General features: G+C 39.0%; 1 protein-coding gene across 1 annotated transcript; it reads right to left on the minus strand.

The window, feature by feature from the left end:
• Positions 1-6,618: 6,618 nt before the first annotated feature.
• LOC129397793 (putative POM121-like protein 1-like) lies at positions 6,619-19,270 on the minus strand. The gene is made up of 2 exons (XM_055112481.2): positions 14,059-19,270; positions 6,619-12,997 (listed from the first exon to the last, which is right to left on the minus strand). The coding sequence occupies exon 1, from the start codon at positions 19,259-19,261 to the stop codon at positions 17,381-17,383; it is 1,881 nt and encodes a 626-aa protein (XP_054968456.2). The 5' UTR covers positions 19,262-19,270; the 3' UTR covers positions 6,619-12,997; positions 14,059-17,380.
• Positions 19,271-20,864: the final 1,594 nt, after the last annotated feature.

Consider the following 20,864-nt stretch of genomic DNA (forward strand, 5'->3'; position numbering starts at 1 on the left):
AAATGCAGTGTTTTTGGATTTGTCTGTTAAGATTATTTTAATCCAAATCATATTTAATGGTTTACATAGTTGTATATCAAATTTGGTTTCACAAATAAATTATATAGTAAATTAAAAAATGCAAAAAATGTATATTGTTATACATTCTGTAACCTATGAATCCATATAACTTGGGCAAGAAAATTATATAATTAAAAATAAAACCTTTCTGTTCTGAATTATGTTTTAGGGACAGCTATATAGTTCACACTCACAAAGGAATCATAAAAACTCTATGTATAATCTTGGAAGTAAAAATATCTGTTGTATCATATTTATGAAGTATACAATTGATTAAAAATGATAATGTCTGTCTTCTATCCAATGGCAATAACAGAAGATAATGGCATATAAGTAGGCCTGTCTCCTTTTTTTTGGCATTGATTTATATATCTTTACTAGCTTTGTTGTTTTAACTCCAATAAAAGATTATTTAGTAAGCCAAAGCAAAAAAAAAAAATCCTGTGAGCAGCCACAAACTGAAAGACTACGATTTTTAGTCAATGTCCTAAGCAACACAGTAATTTTAGGTTAACCAATGTGTCAAAGAGAATGAGGAAAAATTATTACAAAAATGAATAAATAAACTGGTCTAGGTCAAACCGTACTCCTTCTCAAGAGAGTAGTCAACTGATATTAAAGCCTATGACGTAGTATGTGCCATATTGAGTATGCAATATCAAAATATTTCTTTTTTTTCTTTCTCCAGCTACTGCAAACCCTAATTATTTCCTTATCCGATCACTTTAAAGTCATTCAACAAATCATAATTATGCCATTGTTAACATCAGAAACTGAAAACCTACTGTCAAAAGTGAGCTAAAATATCACTATTTGGATTTATTTATAAATTTAATTTATTTTATAAAAAGATTGACTTTCAATTTGAGAATAACATAAAAAATCAATTCATTCCTCTGTGCATCAATATTGTATCATTGGTAGTTTAAACTTTTCATCTAATATTAGATTGCATGCAGGATTTTATATCTAATTACTCTGGCAGATGTCCTTTAGAAAATTCAAAAATAAAATGCAGCAATTCATATTGGCAGATTTACTATTGAGACCAATGCTTTCTTAACTAAAAGGTTTTGTTTAAAATCGTTAGTTTAGGAAATCTGATAAAGATTTTTGAATATCAGAGCGTTTAAAAGAGATTCTTACTTTACATCTGGCATATTTCTTGTGTTACATATTATAATTTCATTGAACATGGCTGTCTGTAAAACTATATATATGATCCGGAAGAGACTCAAACTAAATGAAGTTTTAACAGCCATCAATTCATTTTAAAATGACACAGGCATGAAAAATGATCTGTCAAGGTTTGTAAATCTTATTCTGTTAGCTATTGCTAGAGATAGTCTAAAGATATTCTACTTGGAATTTGAGATCAAGACAAAGATTTTCTATTAGTAATAATATTCAGATTATTTTTATTTTAATGTATAAATTTAAAATTCTTAGAATATTTTCAACAATATTTTCCATTTCTAAATTTATTTTATTTCTAAACAAATGTAATTACTTTATTTATTAACTTTTATTTTCAGTTCAGGGGTATATGTGCAGGTTTGTTATATAGGTAAACCTATAGGTAAATAGGTATACAGATTATTTTGTCACCCAGGCATTAAGCCTATGCGCGTTAGTGAAAAATGTTATTGCTTTAAATATCCAAATTATTCAGCTGCATTTGATCTCATTCATTAGTCCAATGTAAGTAAGAGTAAAGCAATGACATTTAAGGCCACCAGGCTATTCTCATTTTTGGAAAAATGCTGGATTACATTACCAGCATATTAAATGAGAATATCAAGGTGTAATATCTCCCTAGAAATTGTCTCACCTTCAATACTATTGACATTTTTGGACCTGATAATTTTGTTGTGGGCTCTAGCCTCGTATTATAGGAGGTTTACCAGTTTTCCTGCCCTAAACTTACCGGATGTGAATAGCACACTCCACTACCTACAGCAGTAAAAACTAAAATTGTCTCTAAACATTGACAAATTGTCCCTGGTAGTGAAAATCACCCCTGGTTGAGACCGTGTTGTTGAAAATAAAACAAAACTTTCACATCAATAAATATGTTAGGCCGTGTATGTTAAGGATTAACATTAAGACAATATGGAGCAAGCACTACATGAAAGCAGTGACGATTGGGAATTAGTGGCACATTATCCTAATAGTTAATATAGTGACTGTAATATCTAAATATCATCATATAGAGTTTTTCTTAGATTTTTTCATTACTATAACAGGATGTTGTGTATGTTACACTGTATATACTGTTAGTTTGAGAGACAATTTTGGGAGATTTTGCCAAGGTATTTTCAATTATAGGTCTTTAATACATTCTAAGCAAGTGGGTCTCAAAAATGGGAATTTTACACCCCACATTCTTCTTCCCATCCGGTGGACATTTGTCAATGTGTGCAGATATTTCTGATTAAAAAAAAAAAACTGTGAAAGAGAGGGTGTGCTACTGGCATCTGGTGGTCGAGGCTAGGGATGTTGCTAATCATCTTACAGTGTACACGATAGTTCCCCACAATGACTTTGAGAAACCCTGCTCTGACACTACTGCAGGATGAATTTTAAGCACAATTATAAGAGAGGACCTAGATATTGAGTTTTAAAAGGAGAAAATATAAGTACAAAAGAAGAATGAAGATTGTTATAACAGGGGCAAGTAGAAGTTAGAAGAAAATGTGATAAAGTAAATCTACATTTTAGAATAGTACTGGAAGTTATTATCAGGTGTTACAGACAAGTTTGAGACTTCCGTAAGTGACCTAAAGAAATTATGGACACTGCAAGACTAAATAATCATTCATTTAGGAAGGAGCTTAACCGCACTTTCTCAAGGCCGGGCGAGGTGGCTCACGCCTGTAATCCCAGCACTTTGGGAGGCCAAGGTGGGCAGATCACAAGGTCAGGTGATCGAGACCATCGTGGATAACACGGTGAAACCCCGTCTCTGCTAAAAAATACAAAAAAAAAATTAGCCGGGCATGGTGGCGGGCGCCTTAGTCCCATCTACTCAGGAGGCTGAGGCAGGACAATGGCGTGAACCCGGGAGGCGGAGTTTGCAGTAAGCCGAGATCCCGCCACTGCACTCCAGCCTGGGTGACTGAGTGAGACTCTGTCTTAAAAAAAAAAAAAACTTTCTCAAGCATGCTAAGTCACAAAATTTGAGTTATCCTGAGCTTTTTTTGCTTTAAGCTATCAAGCCATTGTTTGGAATCTTCAGAACCTCTTTAGAGTTTGGGATTTAAGAGTCAGTAGGTAGATAGTGAGCTTAAGATGCCAAACACAACATATAAAGCTATAAAAATCCATATGATCTTGAAAGATTAAATGGAAGCCCAGCACAAAACAATTGCTGAGTATATTATTTACATTATCTGAAAGTATGCCAAACAGACACTTTATATGTTAATAAAGATATGAGAAAGAAAATTCCAAAGAGTTTCTAAAAAGTGAACAACCACAAAATTTCATTAGCTTGCAACAAACATTTTCTTCTCACTCATGTTACCTGATGGAAAATCAAATGGCTGCCTGGAGACAGCATGGAGCGAGAGACTGATTACTGAGGTGCACAAGAAAACTTTTCATAATGATGGTTGTGAATGTAGTGATATTTCCAAAAGTATATACACACATATATATATATCTCTCTCTCTCTCAAATTTGACCACATCACACATTTCAAGTATACTGAATTGACTGTGCATCTCTTATTATACCCCAGGAAAGTTGAAGATATGACAATGAAAAAAAAATTCTTCCACCGACTACCCATCAATTTTCTTCTCATTAGCCTCACAGATTTCACAGTTAATTAAAGGGAAGATGCAAATATGTTCAAACTGTACATATTCTGAGGCCCATACCTTGCCATTAGCTCAATAAAGAGAGACATTGTCCCTGGCATGAAAATGAAAAACTTGCACACTCCCTATGTGGCTTCTGGACACTCTTAAGACATGAACACACTTCGGGGGCTCACCCTGTCAGGCTTTGCTCTCAGAGCTTAGATGAGAAAAACACAAAAATAAAACCAAAAGGTGACATTTAGATGCCCATCAAGAAAGATGTGTTGGGAACTGGACAGGTCAGGGCTTTAAGTACTGTATCTTACTGTATGTTTAAGTACTGTATGTTACTGTAGAAACTTACCCATTTTCCCCTCAGAACAACTCTGTCTCAGGAGGTGAGTCTGAGAGCTACTGTTTCTTTGTAAAGGTTTTATCTGATCAGGCCCACGGTCACCACGTCAGCCCCACTGCCCCTAAATAGTTTGAATCTTGATGTTTTGATTTCAAAGACTTCTGATTCTAGCTACATAGCTTTGTCCATTTCCCACCTTACCACTATTTACTTTGAATTTTGTTGCATGCCGAGACCAGTGACTGCCACAAATGTGACTGTTCTAGAATCTGCTTTCTGCTCTGATCTTTAGTCAGTGTGCAGACTCTAACATAAACTCCTTTCTATCGTATTTTCTTGAGTCCAAGAGCCCATAGATTGTATAATGCACTATTTTATGTCCCGTTAAGCAAGTAATTCGCATTGTGGCTAATTAAACTAAGACATACCACTGAATTGTAAAATGCATTATATTTTCAGGAGATATTAAAATATGAAATGTATAGGTCTTGGAATAGATGAATTGTGACAGTATCTTTGGAAAGCTAATTCAGTTGCAGTATTGCTTAAGATGTCTTTAAGAGCTGACTTCCTTTAGTTGGAATACATATGTAAATTATTTGCAGAGGAGATTTACCTCTTTTATCTCATTCATTTGTTTATTCAGTCATTTATTGACTAAGGAAAATTACATTTTTGGGTATAATCCAAATATAATACCAATTAATGTATTGTGTTGCTAAAATTATTCTAGAAATTGAAAGACCTTTCACTTGGCCCCTGTGCTTGTTTGACATATCTCACAAATAGATTTTTGTTAGTATTTTCATAATTTCTGGCACTAGAGGATGTCCCAGGCTCATCTTGTGTATTTTCTTCCCCATTCTTAGAATCAGCCACTTTCAAAGACGCCCTGCTTTCTATATATGAAATCAATATTTAAGTGCTAGCTGTGCCTGTAGCTAAGGGAGTATCAATTTTTTCATAGCTCTCTAAGATGAGAGAGCAAAGAAACAATGTGTATATTCTTACACATATGTAGACACATATCTTTAAATATTTCTATATGTAAACATCTATATTAGTCCATTATCCCATTGTTATAAAGAACTACCTGATCCTAGGTAATTTATAAAGAAAAGAGCTTTAATTGCCTCACAGTTCCACAGGCTGTACAGGAAGCAAGGATGGGGAAGCCTCAGAAAACGTACAGTCATAGCAGAAGGCAAAGAGGAAGCAGGCACATCTTACATGGCTGGAGAAGGAGGAAGAGAACTAAGGGGGAGATGCTACACACTTTTAAACAACCAGATTGTGTGAGAACTAACTCATTATCACAAGAACAGCAAGGAGGAAATCTGCCCCCATAATCCAATCCCCTCCCACTAGACCCCTCCTTCAACACTGGCGATTACAATTGGACAAGAGGTTTGAGAGGGGACAAAATGTAAACCATATCACCATCTATGTCTATATTAAGCTAAACATGGGTTCTTACTGATGTCACTACCTCTAACCTAATCCCGCAAGCATCAATGCCTTCCTGTATCTCTAAACCCCCACTCCAACAATAAAAATCCTGACTCTTATTTTGTGACATCTATTTAGTTAATTGTTCACTTCCAGTATATGTATATAGCTGTACCAGAATTGATAACCTGCCCTTAGTAGAGGAACGTCTTTATCAACTAAATTAAATGCCTTCGTACAAGTTTCTTTTGCCTTTCATCTTAAGAGACTGCACTCACTTTCAATATCACTTTGACTAGCACCCTTTCCCTTAAGTCCCTCACTGAAGTTGTTTTGTATGGTTCATAATAGAGCTAGATAAATAAATTTGTAACAGTCTGCATTCCATCCTGAGATTCTACAACCTTTTAATTAATTTTTAATTAAAAATATAACTTTTATTTTGGTAAATATTAGCACTTCTGTGCCACACTACTATATATAAATATCAAAAAAAGGTCCAGAAAGCTATAGAAAATTTAAGTAAAGTGCTGAATGTTGAACCTAACAATAACTGGGCTAAAGTAAGTACAGAAGGCAATTTTTTATTTATGTAAATTTATGGGATACAAATATAATCTTATTACCTCCATAAAGTACATAGTGTTGAAGTAAGGGTTTTAGAATATACATCACCTGAAAAATGTACATTGTACTCATTACATAATTTCTCATCATCCCCTCCTCCCACCCTCCTGAAATTTCCAAGTCTCTGTTGTCTATCATTCCACATTCTATGTCCATGTGTATACATTATTTAGCTTCCAGTTATAAGTGAGAACATGCAGTATTTGTCTTTCTGTGTCTGATTTGTTTCACTTAAAATAATGACCAGTTACATCCATGTTGTTACAAAAGACATGATTTTATTCTTTTGTATAGCTGAATAGTATTCTATAGCGCATATATGCCAGATTTATTAATCTAATCATCCACTGGGGGACACATTGCTATTGTGAATAGTGCTGTGATAAACATATGGGTGCAGATACCTTTTTCATATAATTATCTGTTCTCCTTTGGGTAGATCTCCAGTAGTGGGATTGTTGGGTGAAATTGCGGTTTTATTAAGAATGTATATTCTGTAGTTGCTGGGTAGAATTTTCTGTAAATGTCAGTTAGGTCTATTTCATCTAAGGTTGAATTTAAGTCTTAGGTTTATTTGTTTTCTGTCTTGATGATAACATTTAATGCTGTGAGTGAGATGGTAAAGTCCCCCAGTATTATCGTATTGCTGTCTATTCCTTTTTTATGTCTAGTAATATTTATTTTATGAATCTTGGTGGTCTAGTGTTGGATGCATATGTGTTTAGAATTGTTATATCCTCTTGCTGAATTGATCCCTTTATCATTATGTAATGACTTCCTTTGTCATTGTTATACTGTTTTAGATTTAAGTTCTGTTTTACTTGATATAAGTATAGCTATTCCTGCTTGCTTTTAGTCTCCATTACATGGAGTATCTTTTTTCACCCATTTACTTTAAATCTGTATGTGTCTTTACTTTTCAGTCTGTATGTGTCTATATGTTTCTTGTAAGCATAATATTTTTGGATCATTTTTTAGTTCGTTCCATCAATCTACCTTTCTTTTTTTTTTTTACTTTTAGATGGAGTTTCACTCTGTCATCCAGATTGGAGTGCAGTGGCGCAATCTTGGCTCACTGCAAACTCCGTCTTGCAGGTTCAAGCGATTCTCCTGCTTCAGCCTCCCAAGTAGATGAGATTACAGGTGCCGGCCACCACGCCTGGCTAATTTTTGTATTTTTAGTGGAGATAGGGTTTCACTATGTTGGCCAGCCTGGCCTCGAACTCCTGACCTCGTGATCCACCCACCTCGGCCTCCCAAAGTGCTGGGATTACAGGTGTGAGCAACTGCACCTGGCCCAATATCTATCAATCTATATATTTTAAGTGGAATGTTTAATTCATTTACATTCAAGGTTAATATTAATACATGAGGTTTTCTTTCTGCCATATTGCTATTTGTTTTCTACTTGTTTTATAAGTTCTTTGGGGTTATTTTGTTGTTGTTTTTTGTTTTTCTTTCTGTCTGTCTCTTTGTCTTTGTGGTTTGGTGGAAATCTGTTGTGTTGCTATTTGATTTCTCTTCCTACTTTGTGTGACTGTTTTACAAGACCTATGAGTTTGCTACTTTCATGTGTTTTGATGATGATGAATGTTGACCTTTCATTTTTGTGTTTGGGACACCTTTGAGTATTTCTCATAGGACTCGTTTAGTGGTGACGAATTCCCTCAGTGTGTGCTTGTCTGGAAAATACTTTGAATCATTTCAAGAAAATTAGCAGTGAGTTATGTCAATCAAGCCATTGGTTTGTATTTGGTGGCACATTTACTCTGTATTATTTCACACTAGAACCATCTGAGTTAAGTTTTATTATTTGCTATATGTTGCAGATGAAGAAACTGAAGCTGAGAGAGGTTTAGTGAATGACTAAAAAGGTTGTCAGGCTGCAGGGAAAAAAGAGAAACAAAAACTGTATGACTAGCCTGCAATGCTTCCCAAAGTATGCAGCTTATTATTATTGGTCACTTTTTGAGTACAAAATGCTGTGCTATGTAACAAAATAATACAATGTACATATGTATAAAAGTTAACATATACATATCAATTAACATAAGCATAACTGTAATCACATATACTGATAAATAAAAATATAAAGTAATATATGGTAATGACCCAACCATTTGCCTAAGTTTCATGTATTACAGAAGTTTTGAGGAGGGACTTCAGCTGTATGCGAATCAGCAATTCGGGTTGTACAGTTGATTACCCATTAGTTCAGAATTTTAATAATTTAAAATATATTTATTAAGAACCTAACAATTGGAAGACCTTACAATAGGTGGGAAAATTCGACAGATGAATAATGCTTAGGAGATATCAGCATGTTTTGGAAGGATATTCCCATGAAGAGAAAAAGTATTGTGGGAAGTGTGGGAAGTGTTATGGTGCGAGAGTAATACAGGTTCCAGCGTGTGTTTACATTATTTTGTTGGAGGTGTTGGGGAACCTTTCATGGAAGGTGTGTGGTAGACTGTTGGACAGGTTTCGTCAACTTTCGTTCCACTCTTTGAAGAGGTTAGAAAATTAAAACAACAAAACAAGCAATGCAGCTTCCCTTGAGCTAGCTTTATGAATGCAGCTTAGACCACTTACCCATTGTTTGCATAAGAATCAGACTTAGAAAAATGGAAGAGATCAAAGCCTGTCTTGCTATTGTTGATTCTGGCAAGTGAAATCATGGAGACAATAGTTCAGAAGTAGTGGAAGTGGTAGGATTCAATATCCTCGTGCCTAATCCCCAGTTTCATGGGCATAAGAAGCTTAAAGTTTTAATAGTAGGAGCATCTTTTTGACCCAGGATTGCAGAAATGATTGCGTGCCTTTGAATTCAAGAACTCAAAACCTTCCTCCATGCCACAGCTACTTTAGTTATTTTAGCTCTTCCTATTGTATATGTATGAAATGCACTTTCTGCTTAAGATACCTATTGCGGTTTTTATTTCCTTATTAAAACCTTGGAAAAATATAGCACTTAAATTATGTTTTGTAGAAATTCACTAAGCAAATAAGGCTAAAGGGGGAGAGAGTTAACCTTCTCTGCCCCCTTTTTATCAGAAGTTAGTTGTAGAAGAAATACACAATTTTTGCGCAATTTTAGCACCATCTAAGTTTTGTAGGTCTGGAACACAGACTGGTTAAATGAGCATTTCAGGAGCACTATAGTTGCAAAGTTAAGCAGTCACCACAATTTTATGTGTCTATACAAAGATTTTTAACTTTATGTTTAAGCAACGAGCCTAGAAGCAAATGGTATTTCCATCAAGAATTGTCTCATATAAAGTAGAGCGTTTTGGAAAATGAAGTTATTAATAGATAAAAACATGTTTATACAGTTGGTTTCTAAGTATGACAAACCTATTTCTTGGTAAATTGCAAGTCCATTCCACCTGTGTTTGTAGGCTCATTTGCCTCAAAGTCTTGGGATTTTTTCTGATGATCTATTAAATTTTCTTTTTGATTATCTTTTCTAATGCCGTAATAGCATTTCTAACACTGTAATGAAAGAGAACAAAAGTACACGCTTGCTCATCATTTACTAATTCTAAAAATATATATTGAATACATCTATGTAGCAGGTACTGTGGTAGGTGTGGAAGATAGTTGAGACAGGTAACAAGCCCAACATTACGGAGCTTAGCATCACCACATAGAAGAGTTTTTAAAAAACATAGATAAGTGAATAATGATTATAAAGACAAAGAGATTCTTGCCATATAATTACATATAAGCAAATTTAGGATGTGATGAAAGATTTTGATATTGGTCTTCTGATTTGGCTGTAGGATGAAGTGTTTATAAGTCATCCCAAGGAAGAAACAATTCAGATGAGAACTATTCAATGGATTTGCAATAACAATCCAAAGATGGAAGAAAACACTTCTAGGTAGACAAAATTGCAAGTATAGAGAATCTAAATTAAGAGAGAGCTTAGCTTTCAGATGAATTAAAAGATTGTGGTGATCAGAATGTAGAGATTGACGAGAGACAAATGAAATAAAACTAGAAGGACAAGTAGAGATTTGTGGGTCAAGTTTTTTAATTTTATTATAAATGCACTGATACTGTTCTGAACATTTTCTTACGCATGGAAATTTAATGATTATGGCTATTGAAAAATGTAACTCTTCATTTATATTTTTCCGAGAATGAAATCCGTGGAATTGCTGGGGGGTGAAAATGTCCAGTGCGAAACAGGAGGCTAATTTAAGAAGGGATACTGCAAAATTGGTCATGATGGCTCAAACTGCTGTTCATAATAGAGAGAAGAAAATGGATAGAGTTACATATGGATGAGAGTAAATTGACAAGGCTAAATGCTAAAACGTGGGTAGTGACAGAAAGTAGGTGTCAAAATAGACTTCCAGGAAAAGAAAAAATGGGTCTACAAAAGAGCCAAATGCTGATCTGGGTTACATGATCCTGAGCAGATGCAGATGTAATTGGTTAAGTAAAGTAAGTTCTTAAGATAGATTTGGCCTGGCGCTATACATTCTAGAGCCTCTGAATATAAGTGGGATATAAAACCATGGGAATGACTGTATTTGTCTAAGGAGAGAATTTGGCAGAAGAAAAGGAAACATAAGATGAAATGCAGAGGAAATTCAAATTTAATTGGCAGGTGTAGGAAGACAAGGAGATGACAAAAGGAACTGGAAATGAGTAATCAGAGACAGAAAAGTAAAAGTAAGAGTAGAATGTCATGGAAGGCAAATAATTGGAATGTTTCAAGAACAGGGAAATGGGCAATAAAGAGAAGAAAAAAATAGTGACCAGAGGGTATAGTAATGTGTAGAAATTCATCCTGTGTTAGGTTTGATTGCTTAGATGTTTTATATAAAAATCTTTCCCAGAGAGTAATAAAACAGAAGTGAGGTTAGAGAAAGAACATACGATTTAGCCAAAAGGTGGGAAAAGTTAGGAAATGAAGAAGAAATATATGTTTAAAGATAATGTAATGGCTACTCAATGTACAACCTCTTTTCTTTCATTATTTTTAATTGTGATATTTAAAAATAGTAATTACCACTTTTAAAAATTATCTTATTATTTGTTACATAAGAAAATGCATTAATTCAAGCCACATAGTATCATTTATATTATGACTGTCGAAACATTACTAGAATTACTAGAACTATTAACCTAATGGCCTGAAAATTTCAACTCACTTCCCTAGCTGTCCTGATGATCATTAGTGAAAGGAAAGACTCCATTAAATAATGCTTACTTATAGAGAACTGGTTATATCTGTCTCATTTCCATACATATATCTATATAAATTAATTTGATTAATAAAACAAACACAAGGCACAAACAACAAAACACAATTTATAAATGTCATTGAAAAATGCATGCCTGTACAATTTGGGTATTTGTAATTGTAAATTGATATACTTCATTTTTTATCCAGGAGTTACTTAGATTGAAACTTTACCTAATGTATGATAAAATAATATGTGATTAAATTTAAAAACATGATGAATTTATTTAAAATTGGCTTCAATAATGTCAGAAAGTAATAAAATAAAATGATTCCTTCAAAGACTGCACCTGTTTATTGCCTGAGATTATCTCTCTTGGCCACAAATCAATATTATTTTCTTTCATTCATCAGTGATAAAGCTTTTCAATAATTCTAATTTTAAAGGATGATTACAGCAAGTATATAGTCATTGATTGCTTAAAGGTTGCAGCTAAAATGAACACAATGGTAATTTTATTTTTAATAAATGAGCCCTTTTGAAAAGTCAAGCATTTTTCCTCTCACAAAACTTTGTGTAATAAGATTATAGATTTGATCATGTATGCGTTTGCACTGTGTGTGTGTATATATGTGTGTGATTTCAGCGATAAAGTTCACTGTTCCACAGCTGGCAATTTCTTCTGCTTAATTGAAAATTCCGTTTTAAAATATTTCTTTAAAGTTCTAAAATGGGTTTAAATGGGTTCATGAGCTGTAATACTATTAAAAAAATATATATCTACATATTTGTTGATTCTTCTCAGTTTAAGAAGTGGAGCTTCATACTCCTCCCCTTGAAGGCAGGCTAAGCTGAGTGACTCCCATCTAAGAAATAAAACACCACAGGATTGGAATGTTACCTTCTGAGACAAGGTCACAAAGGCTAGGGTTTTAATTTTGAGTGAACTAATTTGCTCCTTACTGGTGTTTCTCTCTCTTTCTCTCCTTCAACTCTTTACGAGCCCAGCCACCATGCAAATAATTCCAAACTATCTTTTCTAGAAAGCTCACATGAAGAACCGAGGCATCCTATCTGATATCCAGCCAAATGATTAAACATTCTAGAAGCAGACTATGATGCACTGAATTTGTGAAATCCTAACCCCCAATGTAATGATAGTAGGAGGTGGAGCTTTTGGTAGATGATAGTCTGTCTTCATGTAGGGGATTAGTGCCTTGATCATTATTTTTTATTTTTATTTTTATTTATTTATTTTTGAGACAGAGTTTTGCTCTGTTACCTAGGCTGGAGTGCAGTGGCGCCATGTCAGCTCACTGCAACGTCTTCCTCCTGGGTTCAAGTGTTTCTTCTGCCTCAGCCTCCTGAGTAGCTGAGTAGCTGAGACTACAGGTACGCACCACCACACCTGGCTAATTTTTGTATTTTTAGTAGAGACGGGGTTTCACCATACTGGCCAGGCTGGTCTGGAACTCCTGACCTCGTGATCTGCCTGCCTCAGCCTCCCAAAGTACTGGGATTACAGATGTGAGCCACTGTGCCCAGCCGGGGATTAGTGCCCTTATAAAAGAGACCCCAAAAAGCGTCCTTGCCCCTTCTGCCATGTGAGCCAGAGGACAGTAATCTATGAACTAAAAAATGGGCTCTGACCAGACACCAAATCTGCAAGCACCTTGATTTTGCACCATCCAGCCTCCGGTACCATTAGAAACATTTCTGTTGTTTATAAGCTACCCTGTCTATGGTATTGTGTAGCGACAGTGCAAACAAACTAAGACATGGACCTTCCAACACAAATTAAAGGCTTCAGGGGATGCTGCCTGGGTCAACAACATGACAGCAACCTTTACTCATGTGAGACTTTGACTCAGAACCACCTACCCAAATCCATCATTTCCCTGACTTCTATAAATTGTGTCATACATATTTGTTATTTTAAGCCATTAAGTTTTAGGGTAATTTTTAAATGGAAAAAATACATGATCATAGGTAAAACTATAATTAATAGAAAAATCTAATGCCAATAATATTTACCATTGATTGACCGTAAAAACTCCATTAATTATTTGCTTTCCATTTATATTTATTTTGGGATTTCTTTTTTAAGAGAATGGCACCTGTGACAGCATACTGTTAATATTACCCTTGTATCGTACTTTACCATGCCATCTCTGAAGAATATTACAGACCATTTTGGAGCATGGTGAATAAGAAATTTTTACCTTAGGAGTTCACTTGAATAGTCATTTTTATATTTGTGACTGCAAGTCACTTTTAGGGGCTGTACTTTCTTAGTACTGGTAGCATTATTATCCAATGGACTTGTATAGCTTTCATTAGGTTTTCTTTTGTTTTTGTTCTTTAAAGAACATTTTACTTAACTTAGTATTTCATTTTTCATCTATATTATGAGGCAGTAAGAGTCTTCTGTTTTTCCAAAGTTGAGACTACTTTATATTTATTTCATATTGTCTACAGCTGTAGTGTTCAATACATTAGCCACTAGCCACATGTGGTTATTTAAATAAGATAAAATAAAAATTGGCCGGGCGTGGTGGCTCACGCCTGTAATCCCAGCACTTTGGGAGGCCGAGGCGGGCAGATCATGAGGTCAGGAGATCGAGACCATCCTTACTAAGACGGTGAAACCCCATCTCTATTAAAAATACAAAAAATTAGCCGGGCTTGGTGGCGGGCGCCTGCAGTCCCAGCTACGCAGGAGGCTGAGGCAGGAGAATGGCGTGAACCTGGGAGGCAGAGTTTGCAGTGAGCCGAGATGGCGCCACTGCACTCCAGCCTGGGGGACAGAGCGAGACTCCATCTCAAAAAAAAAAAAAAAAAAAAAATTAAAAATTAAGTTCTTTAGTTGCACTAGCCATGTTTCAAATACTTGATGGATACATGTGGCTAGTGGCTAACATAAGGGATAGCACAGATATAAAACATTTCCTCGTCATATAAAGTTCTATTGGATAGTGCTGGTCTGTAGCTTATAGGATGGTATCTTAGTCTGCTTCAGCTGCTAAAACAGAATACCATAAATTAGGTAGCTTAAACAGTAGATATTTTGACCAGGCGTGGTGGCTTATGCCTGTATTCCTAACACTTTGGGAGGCCGAGGCAGGTGGATAACTTGAGCTCAGGAGTTTGAGACTAGCCTGGGCAGCATGGCAAAACCTTGTCTCTACGAAAATTAGCTGGGCATGGTGGTGCACGCCTGTAGTCTGAGCTACTTGGGAGGCTGAGGTGGGAGAATTGCTTGAACCTGGGAGGCGGAGGTTGCAGTGAGCCATGATCGCACCACTGTACTCCAGCCTGGGTGACAGAATGAGACTCTGTCTCAAAAACAAACAAACAAACAAAAAACCCCAGATATTTCTCACAGTTCTGGAGACTGGAAGTGCAAGATCAAAGTGTTGGCAAATTACGTTTCTTAAAGAGGGCCTGCTTCCTAGATTGGAAATGGCCATCTTCTCTCAATATCCTCACATGGTAGGGAGAAAAGCAGCTCTAGTGTCTCTTCTTATAAAGGAAGTAATGCCACCATAGGGGCTCTATTCTCATGACCTCATCTAAACCTAATTCTCTCCTAAAGGCCACGCCTCCCAGTATCCTCACCTTGGGGGTTAGGGCTTTATCATATGAATGTTTTTTTTTTTTTTTTTTTGAGACAGAGTCTCGCTCTGTCTGTCACCCAGGCTGGAGTGCAGTGGCACAATCTCGGCTCTCTACAAGCTCCGCCTCCTGGGTTCACGCCATTCTCCTGCGTCATCCTCCTCAGTAGCTGGGACTAAGGCGCCCGCCACTGCGCCCGGCTAATTTTTTGTATTTTTAGTAGAGACGGGGTTTTACCATGTTAGCCAGGATGATCTCGATCTCCTGACCTCGTGATCCACCCGCCTCGGCCTCCCAAAGTGCTGGGATTACAGGCATGAGCCACCGCGCCCGGCCTATCATATGAATTTTGAGGGAACACAAACATGCAGTCTGTAGCAGATGGTAATAAGCTGATATATTACACTTGTTGATGTAAATCTGATAGGTTTCTTTTTCTCCAAGGACAGCTTTTTAAATATTTAACAGTATCAATAATTTTTCAGGTTCTCTGAGAATTTTATAATTTATAATTTGCAGACTTAATGTATAATCTATTTTGTCCTAACAATTACAAATATATTTTTTATTTCAGATTATATATATTCCTACCAGATGGAGATAATTACAGCTTTAAAAATTTTTATTTTTTCATTTTATTTCACATATTGACATTAAATTTTTATTGACACATAATAATTGTACATATGTATGGGGTACAATGTGATGTTTTAATACATGTACTCAATGTGTAATGATCAAATCAGGGTAATTTGCATAATGATTTTTCTGTAGGGAGAAAATTCAAAATCTACTCTTCTGGCTATTTTCAAATATATAATATGTTATTGTTAACTATACTCATCCTACTATGCCATAGGACACCAGAACTTATTCCTGGGTTCTACATCTGTTAAGCCAACCAAGGATTGGAAATATTGGGAAAAAAAATTCCGTCTGTACTGAACATGTACAGACTTTTTTCTTGTCCTTATTCCTTACACAATATAGTACAATAACTATTTGCATGACATTTACATCGCATATTATGAGTGATCTAGAGTTGATATGAAGTATATGGGAGGATGTGCAAAGGTGATGTGCAAATACTATGTCATTTTATATCAGGGACTTGAGTATCCTTTGTTATCCTCAGGAGATCCTGAAACTAGTCCCCCATGGATACTGAGGGCTGACTGTATAGTCCTATCCTCACGGCACTTTCATTCTAATGAGGGAAGACTGACTATAAACAAAATATATGTAATAGGTGGTGGTAAGTACCGTGGAGAAGTAACAAATGGGGCAAAGTGAGTTATACAGCTCCATTCTTAGAAACCTTGGAGTACTTTTCTTAGTTTATACTCGTGGTGGTTTTCTTTTGTCTCCTTTATTACATGGGACTCTGACATGTGCCCATAGCTAGGGTGGCAGTAGGATCTACCCGATAGTAGGGTGGCAGTAGGATCTACCCGAAAAGCATCCTGCTGATACAGGGCCAAAGCATCCTGTTGTTCTCGAGCCTATAAAAAGAGCTAATGGTCTTGCTTCTCTTAACTGTGGCCTCCTACACTGTGTTTTGGATGATTGGTGATGTCTTGGATATTCTGTTTCTTTGGAACTTTGAATATACAACACTTTACTAGGGAATTAGCAACGGAAGCAGAGCAAAGATGTACAGAGGAAACAATGCATAACTCTGATGGAATTGAAGTCATGAGGCAGCAGAGAGCTTAAATTACAGCTTTAAAAATTTTTTATTTTTTAGAGGGAATTTAATTGGGAGTAACAGCAGTAATAGTTAACGGAGCCAGAATGCTTGAGTCATATAATTGCAAAGCAGAGTTGGGAGCAACAGATGCTAAAGAGTAGTTGCTGTAGTTCCTCTTTGGGTCGTAGGAGCAGTTGTCATATTACTATATAGCTACTGAATGAAGAAGAGTTCTTAGTGAGGCCTGGGTGAACAGCTCTTCTTAGTATTCTGTGTGACCCCATTTGACCTTTTAACAAATCCCTAAGTAAACAAATAGCCCCTAAGGTAAACTAAGTTTTTCTCTGCTATTTTTGCTTGAGAGAACTATAACTGTAATAGACTTATATTTCTGAACATTTTAGTGCTTGCCAATATTTGGTAATATTTACGTTTCCTATATTTGTAATGAACATTCTTCTTCCGTTACATTTTTTGTTAAATTATTGTTTCATGCATAAAAGTTGACCTTTCATTGTATAAAATTGATTCAGATTAATTTATACACATTGACAATGAGTAAATAGAATTTTTCAGATTATTAAAAGCTGAAGGATGCCCATGTAAGCAACAAAAATAAAGAAAAAACCAACAAAAATAAACCCAAACCCCTCAAACAATTTCGAACACAAAACATTCTTCTCATGCCGGCATCCCTGCTTGCAGGTGTGAAGGGGGCAGGAATCAGCGAGGTGTCCTGGGATGAGTCCCCGGAGTGGGAAGAGGTGGCAGGAAGGGGATCCGAGGAGGAGAACAGGGATCCTGGTGGTCTGTGCTTCTTCCCAGACACGGGAGCTGTAGAGGAGACCTCTGCAGCAGATGCTAGGGGGGCCACTAGGCCCAGGCAGTCTTGGGACTTGGGTCTGTCCTGCTGTGCATCCATAGTGGGTGCTTTAGAAAGGGGAGGCCCACCCGAAGCCCCTGTTGCAAGTGAGGACAAAGTGTGGGAAGGCCGTGAGGGTCTGCAGTCCGAGATGGCCTTGTCCTCAACGTGCAGTGCACTGTTGATGCGGGGCCTAGAGGCCTGGGATCTGGGGGAGCCACCCCTGGGGGCGAGTGTCTGCCCTGGTGCTGTATCTGCCTTTTGACAGCGGGTGTGACCCGAAGAGACAGCCTGAGGTCCGTCCTCACTCACTGTGTTTGAGGAACTGAGGGCCAGCTGGCAGTGGGATGAGGCTGGCCCCCTCTTCTGCTTTAGTTCCTGCAGGCCTTCCGTAGAGCTGTGGGAGCTGGAGCTGGCATTTCCTTGGAGGCACGATCTGGTCCGGGAGGTCTGGGATCTCTGGTTATATCTCACTTCTGACCTCTGGGCACGTGCTGCAGCTGTGGCTGAGGCCAAGAAATGTGAAGGGCCTCCATCCACTGCATTGAGCAGTGACCCCGACGTGGGGTTCAATGTGGAGGGTGGAGGGGCTGCTGCTGCAGCTGCAGGAGCCGAGGTGCTAGGCCTTGTTGTTCTCATGCCGGCATCCCTGCTTGCAGCTGTGAAGGGGGCAGGAATCATCGAGGTGACCTGGGCTGAGTCCCGGGAGTGGGAAGAGGTGGCAGGAAGGGGATCTGAGGAGGAGAACAGGGGTCCTGGTGATCTGTGCTTCTTCCCAGACACGGGAGCTGTAGAGGAGACCTCTGCAGCAGATGCTGGGGGGGCCACTAGGCCCAGGCAGTCTTGGGACTTGGGTCTGTCCTGCTGTGCATCCATAGTGGGTGCTTTAGAAAGGGGAGGCCCACCCGAAGCCCCTGTTGCAAGTGAGGACAAAGTGTGGGAAGGCCGTGAGGGTCTGCAGTCCGAGATGGCCTTGTCCTCAACGTGCAGTGCACAGTTGATGCGCTGGAATGCCTCCTCTTTTTCCAGGTGCAGGTCTTCAGCCGTGGCCCGGTACCCCAGCTCTAAGGGAGGTGTCAGCATCAAAGGCTCCCCTCGCCTCCGTGGCAGCAGGGGAATCTTGCATCTATGGGGCCTGGAGGCCTGGGATCTGGGGGAGCCACCCCTTGGGGCGAGTGTCTGCCCTGGTGCTGTATCTGCTGCCTTTTCACACCGTGTGTGACCCGAAGAGACAGCCTGAGGCCTGTCCTCACTCACTGTCTTTGAGTAACTGAGGGTCAGCTGGCAGCGGGATGAGGCGGGCCCCCTCCTCTGCTTTAGCCCCGGCAAGCCTCCCGTGGAGCTGTAGGAGCTGGAGATGGCATTTCGTTTGGTGCTCGAGCTCGTCCAGGATGTCTGAGATGTCTGGTTATATCTGATTTCTGAGCTCTGGGCATGGAGGTCTGTCTGCAGAGGCCCTGGCCTGGGCACAAAGGGAGAGAGGCCTCCATTGTCCCGCAGGGGCCAAAATGCAGACCGTGCATCCCCGGTGACCTCGGGGACCGTTCTCTGATCATCAGGATTTTCTTGGACTCTGGGGTCCTTGTCCTGCTCAGGCATCCCTGCCCTGCTCTCCTTGAGGGCCCTCAACACTATCTTCCCTGAACACAAGTCTGGGGACAGCCGGGTGTTGTGGACCCCAAAGGGGTGACTACCTGCTCCTGGGCCCCACAGAGTCCTTGTGCTCAGTGTAGTGGCTGAGCTGGGGGATGCCCTGGAACTCGGAGCACACAGCACTGGCTTACTGTGGTACCTGTGCAGTGAAATTGAAGACAGAATCACCAGGATGGAACACAGGTCTTGCAGGATCACGGAAAACCTTCTTAGAGTTGTCTTGACAGCACTGATGTTGAGTGTCCGGGTGTTTGTAGGATGGCCTGCCACTCATTCCAGGGGCAGGAGCAACGGGGAGATCCCACAAGCAAAGTGAACTAGGGGATGGGCTGAAGGGGCTCCAGGCAACTGAGCCCTACTCGCAGGTCCTCGGCCTTGGCCCAAACAGGAATGAGGGGCACAGAGTGCCCGGGTAACCGCTCCTGGGAGCAGTGGGGAACTGTCGGATACTTGAACTCTCAAGAGCTGGGCTCTGAGCGTCCTCGTCCAGCTGCCAACTTGGCCAAAGGCTAAGCCAGCAGATTGTTCTGTTGCCGGGCAACGCACCTCCTAAACCTGAGGGAGTGGGCACGTGAGCACATAATGGCACCAGTGACAGAGCGACCATAATGGATTAATAAGCGCAGCCAGGTACCCGCGCAAGGCACTTGCTGGCAATGGCAGGAGGCGGACGTGGGGGGTCGTGCAATAGGTACTGGAGGGAGAGACGTGGGCACAAAGGTCGCGGGAGGAACAGGTGCCCACAATGGCTGCAGATCTGCCCGTGGATCACTGAAGATTCCTGCTCTCCTGCTGAGGTGGAGACTGCAGTGAGCTGAGATGGCACCATTGCACTCCAGCCTGGGCAATGAGTGCAAAACTCAAGTCTCCAGATAAAAAAAAGAAAAAGAAAAAAAAGAGGCCGGGTGTGGTGGCTTATGCCTATAATCCTAGCACTTTGGGAGGTCGGGGTGGACGGATCACGAGATCAGGAGTTGGAGGCCAGCCTGGCCAACATAGTGAAACCCCGTCTCTAGTAAAAATACAAAATTTAGTCAGACATGGTGGGCAGGAGAGAGCATGTGCAGGGGAACATCCATTTATAAAACCATCAGACCTCATGAGACTTATTCACTACCATGAGAACAGCATGGGGGAAACTGCCTCCATGATTCAGTTATCTCCACCTGGCCCCACCCTTGACACATGGGAATTGTTACAATTCAAGATGAGATTTGGGTGGGGACAGAGCCAAACCATATAATTCTTCCCCGGCCCCTCCCAAATCTCATGTCCTCATATTTCAAAAGCAATCATGCCTTCCCCTAAGTCCCCCAAACTCTTATTTCAGCATTAACTCAAAATTCCATAGTCCAAAGTCTCATCTGAGACAAGGCAAGTCCCTTCCCTTCCACCTATGAGCCTGTAAAATCAAAAGCAAGTTAGTTATTTTCTAGATACACAGGGAATCAGGCATTGGGTAAATACACTCGTTTCAAATGGGAGAAATTGGCCAAAGCGAAAGAGCTACAGGCCCCATGCAAGTCCAAAACCCAGCAGGCAAATCTTA

The sequence above is a fragment of the Pan paniscus genome, chromosome 4, assembly GCF_029289425.2.
Source record: "Pan paniscus chromosome 4, NHGRI_mPanPan1-v2.0_pri, whole genome shotgun sequence".
Lineage (NCBI taxonomy): Eukaryota > Metazoa > Chordata > Mammalia > Primates > Hominidae > Pan > Pan paniscus.

Bases quoted from the DNA above. Each gene is read 5' to 3' on its own strand.
- LOC129397793 (XM_055112481.2), bottom strand. From the start codon at position 19,261: ATGCCTGAGCAGGACAAGGACCCCAGAGTCCAAGAAAATCCTGATGAT.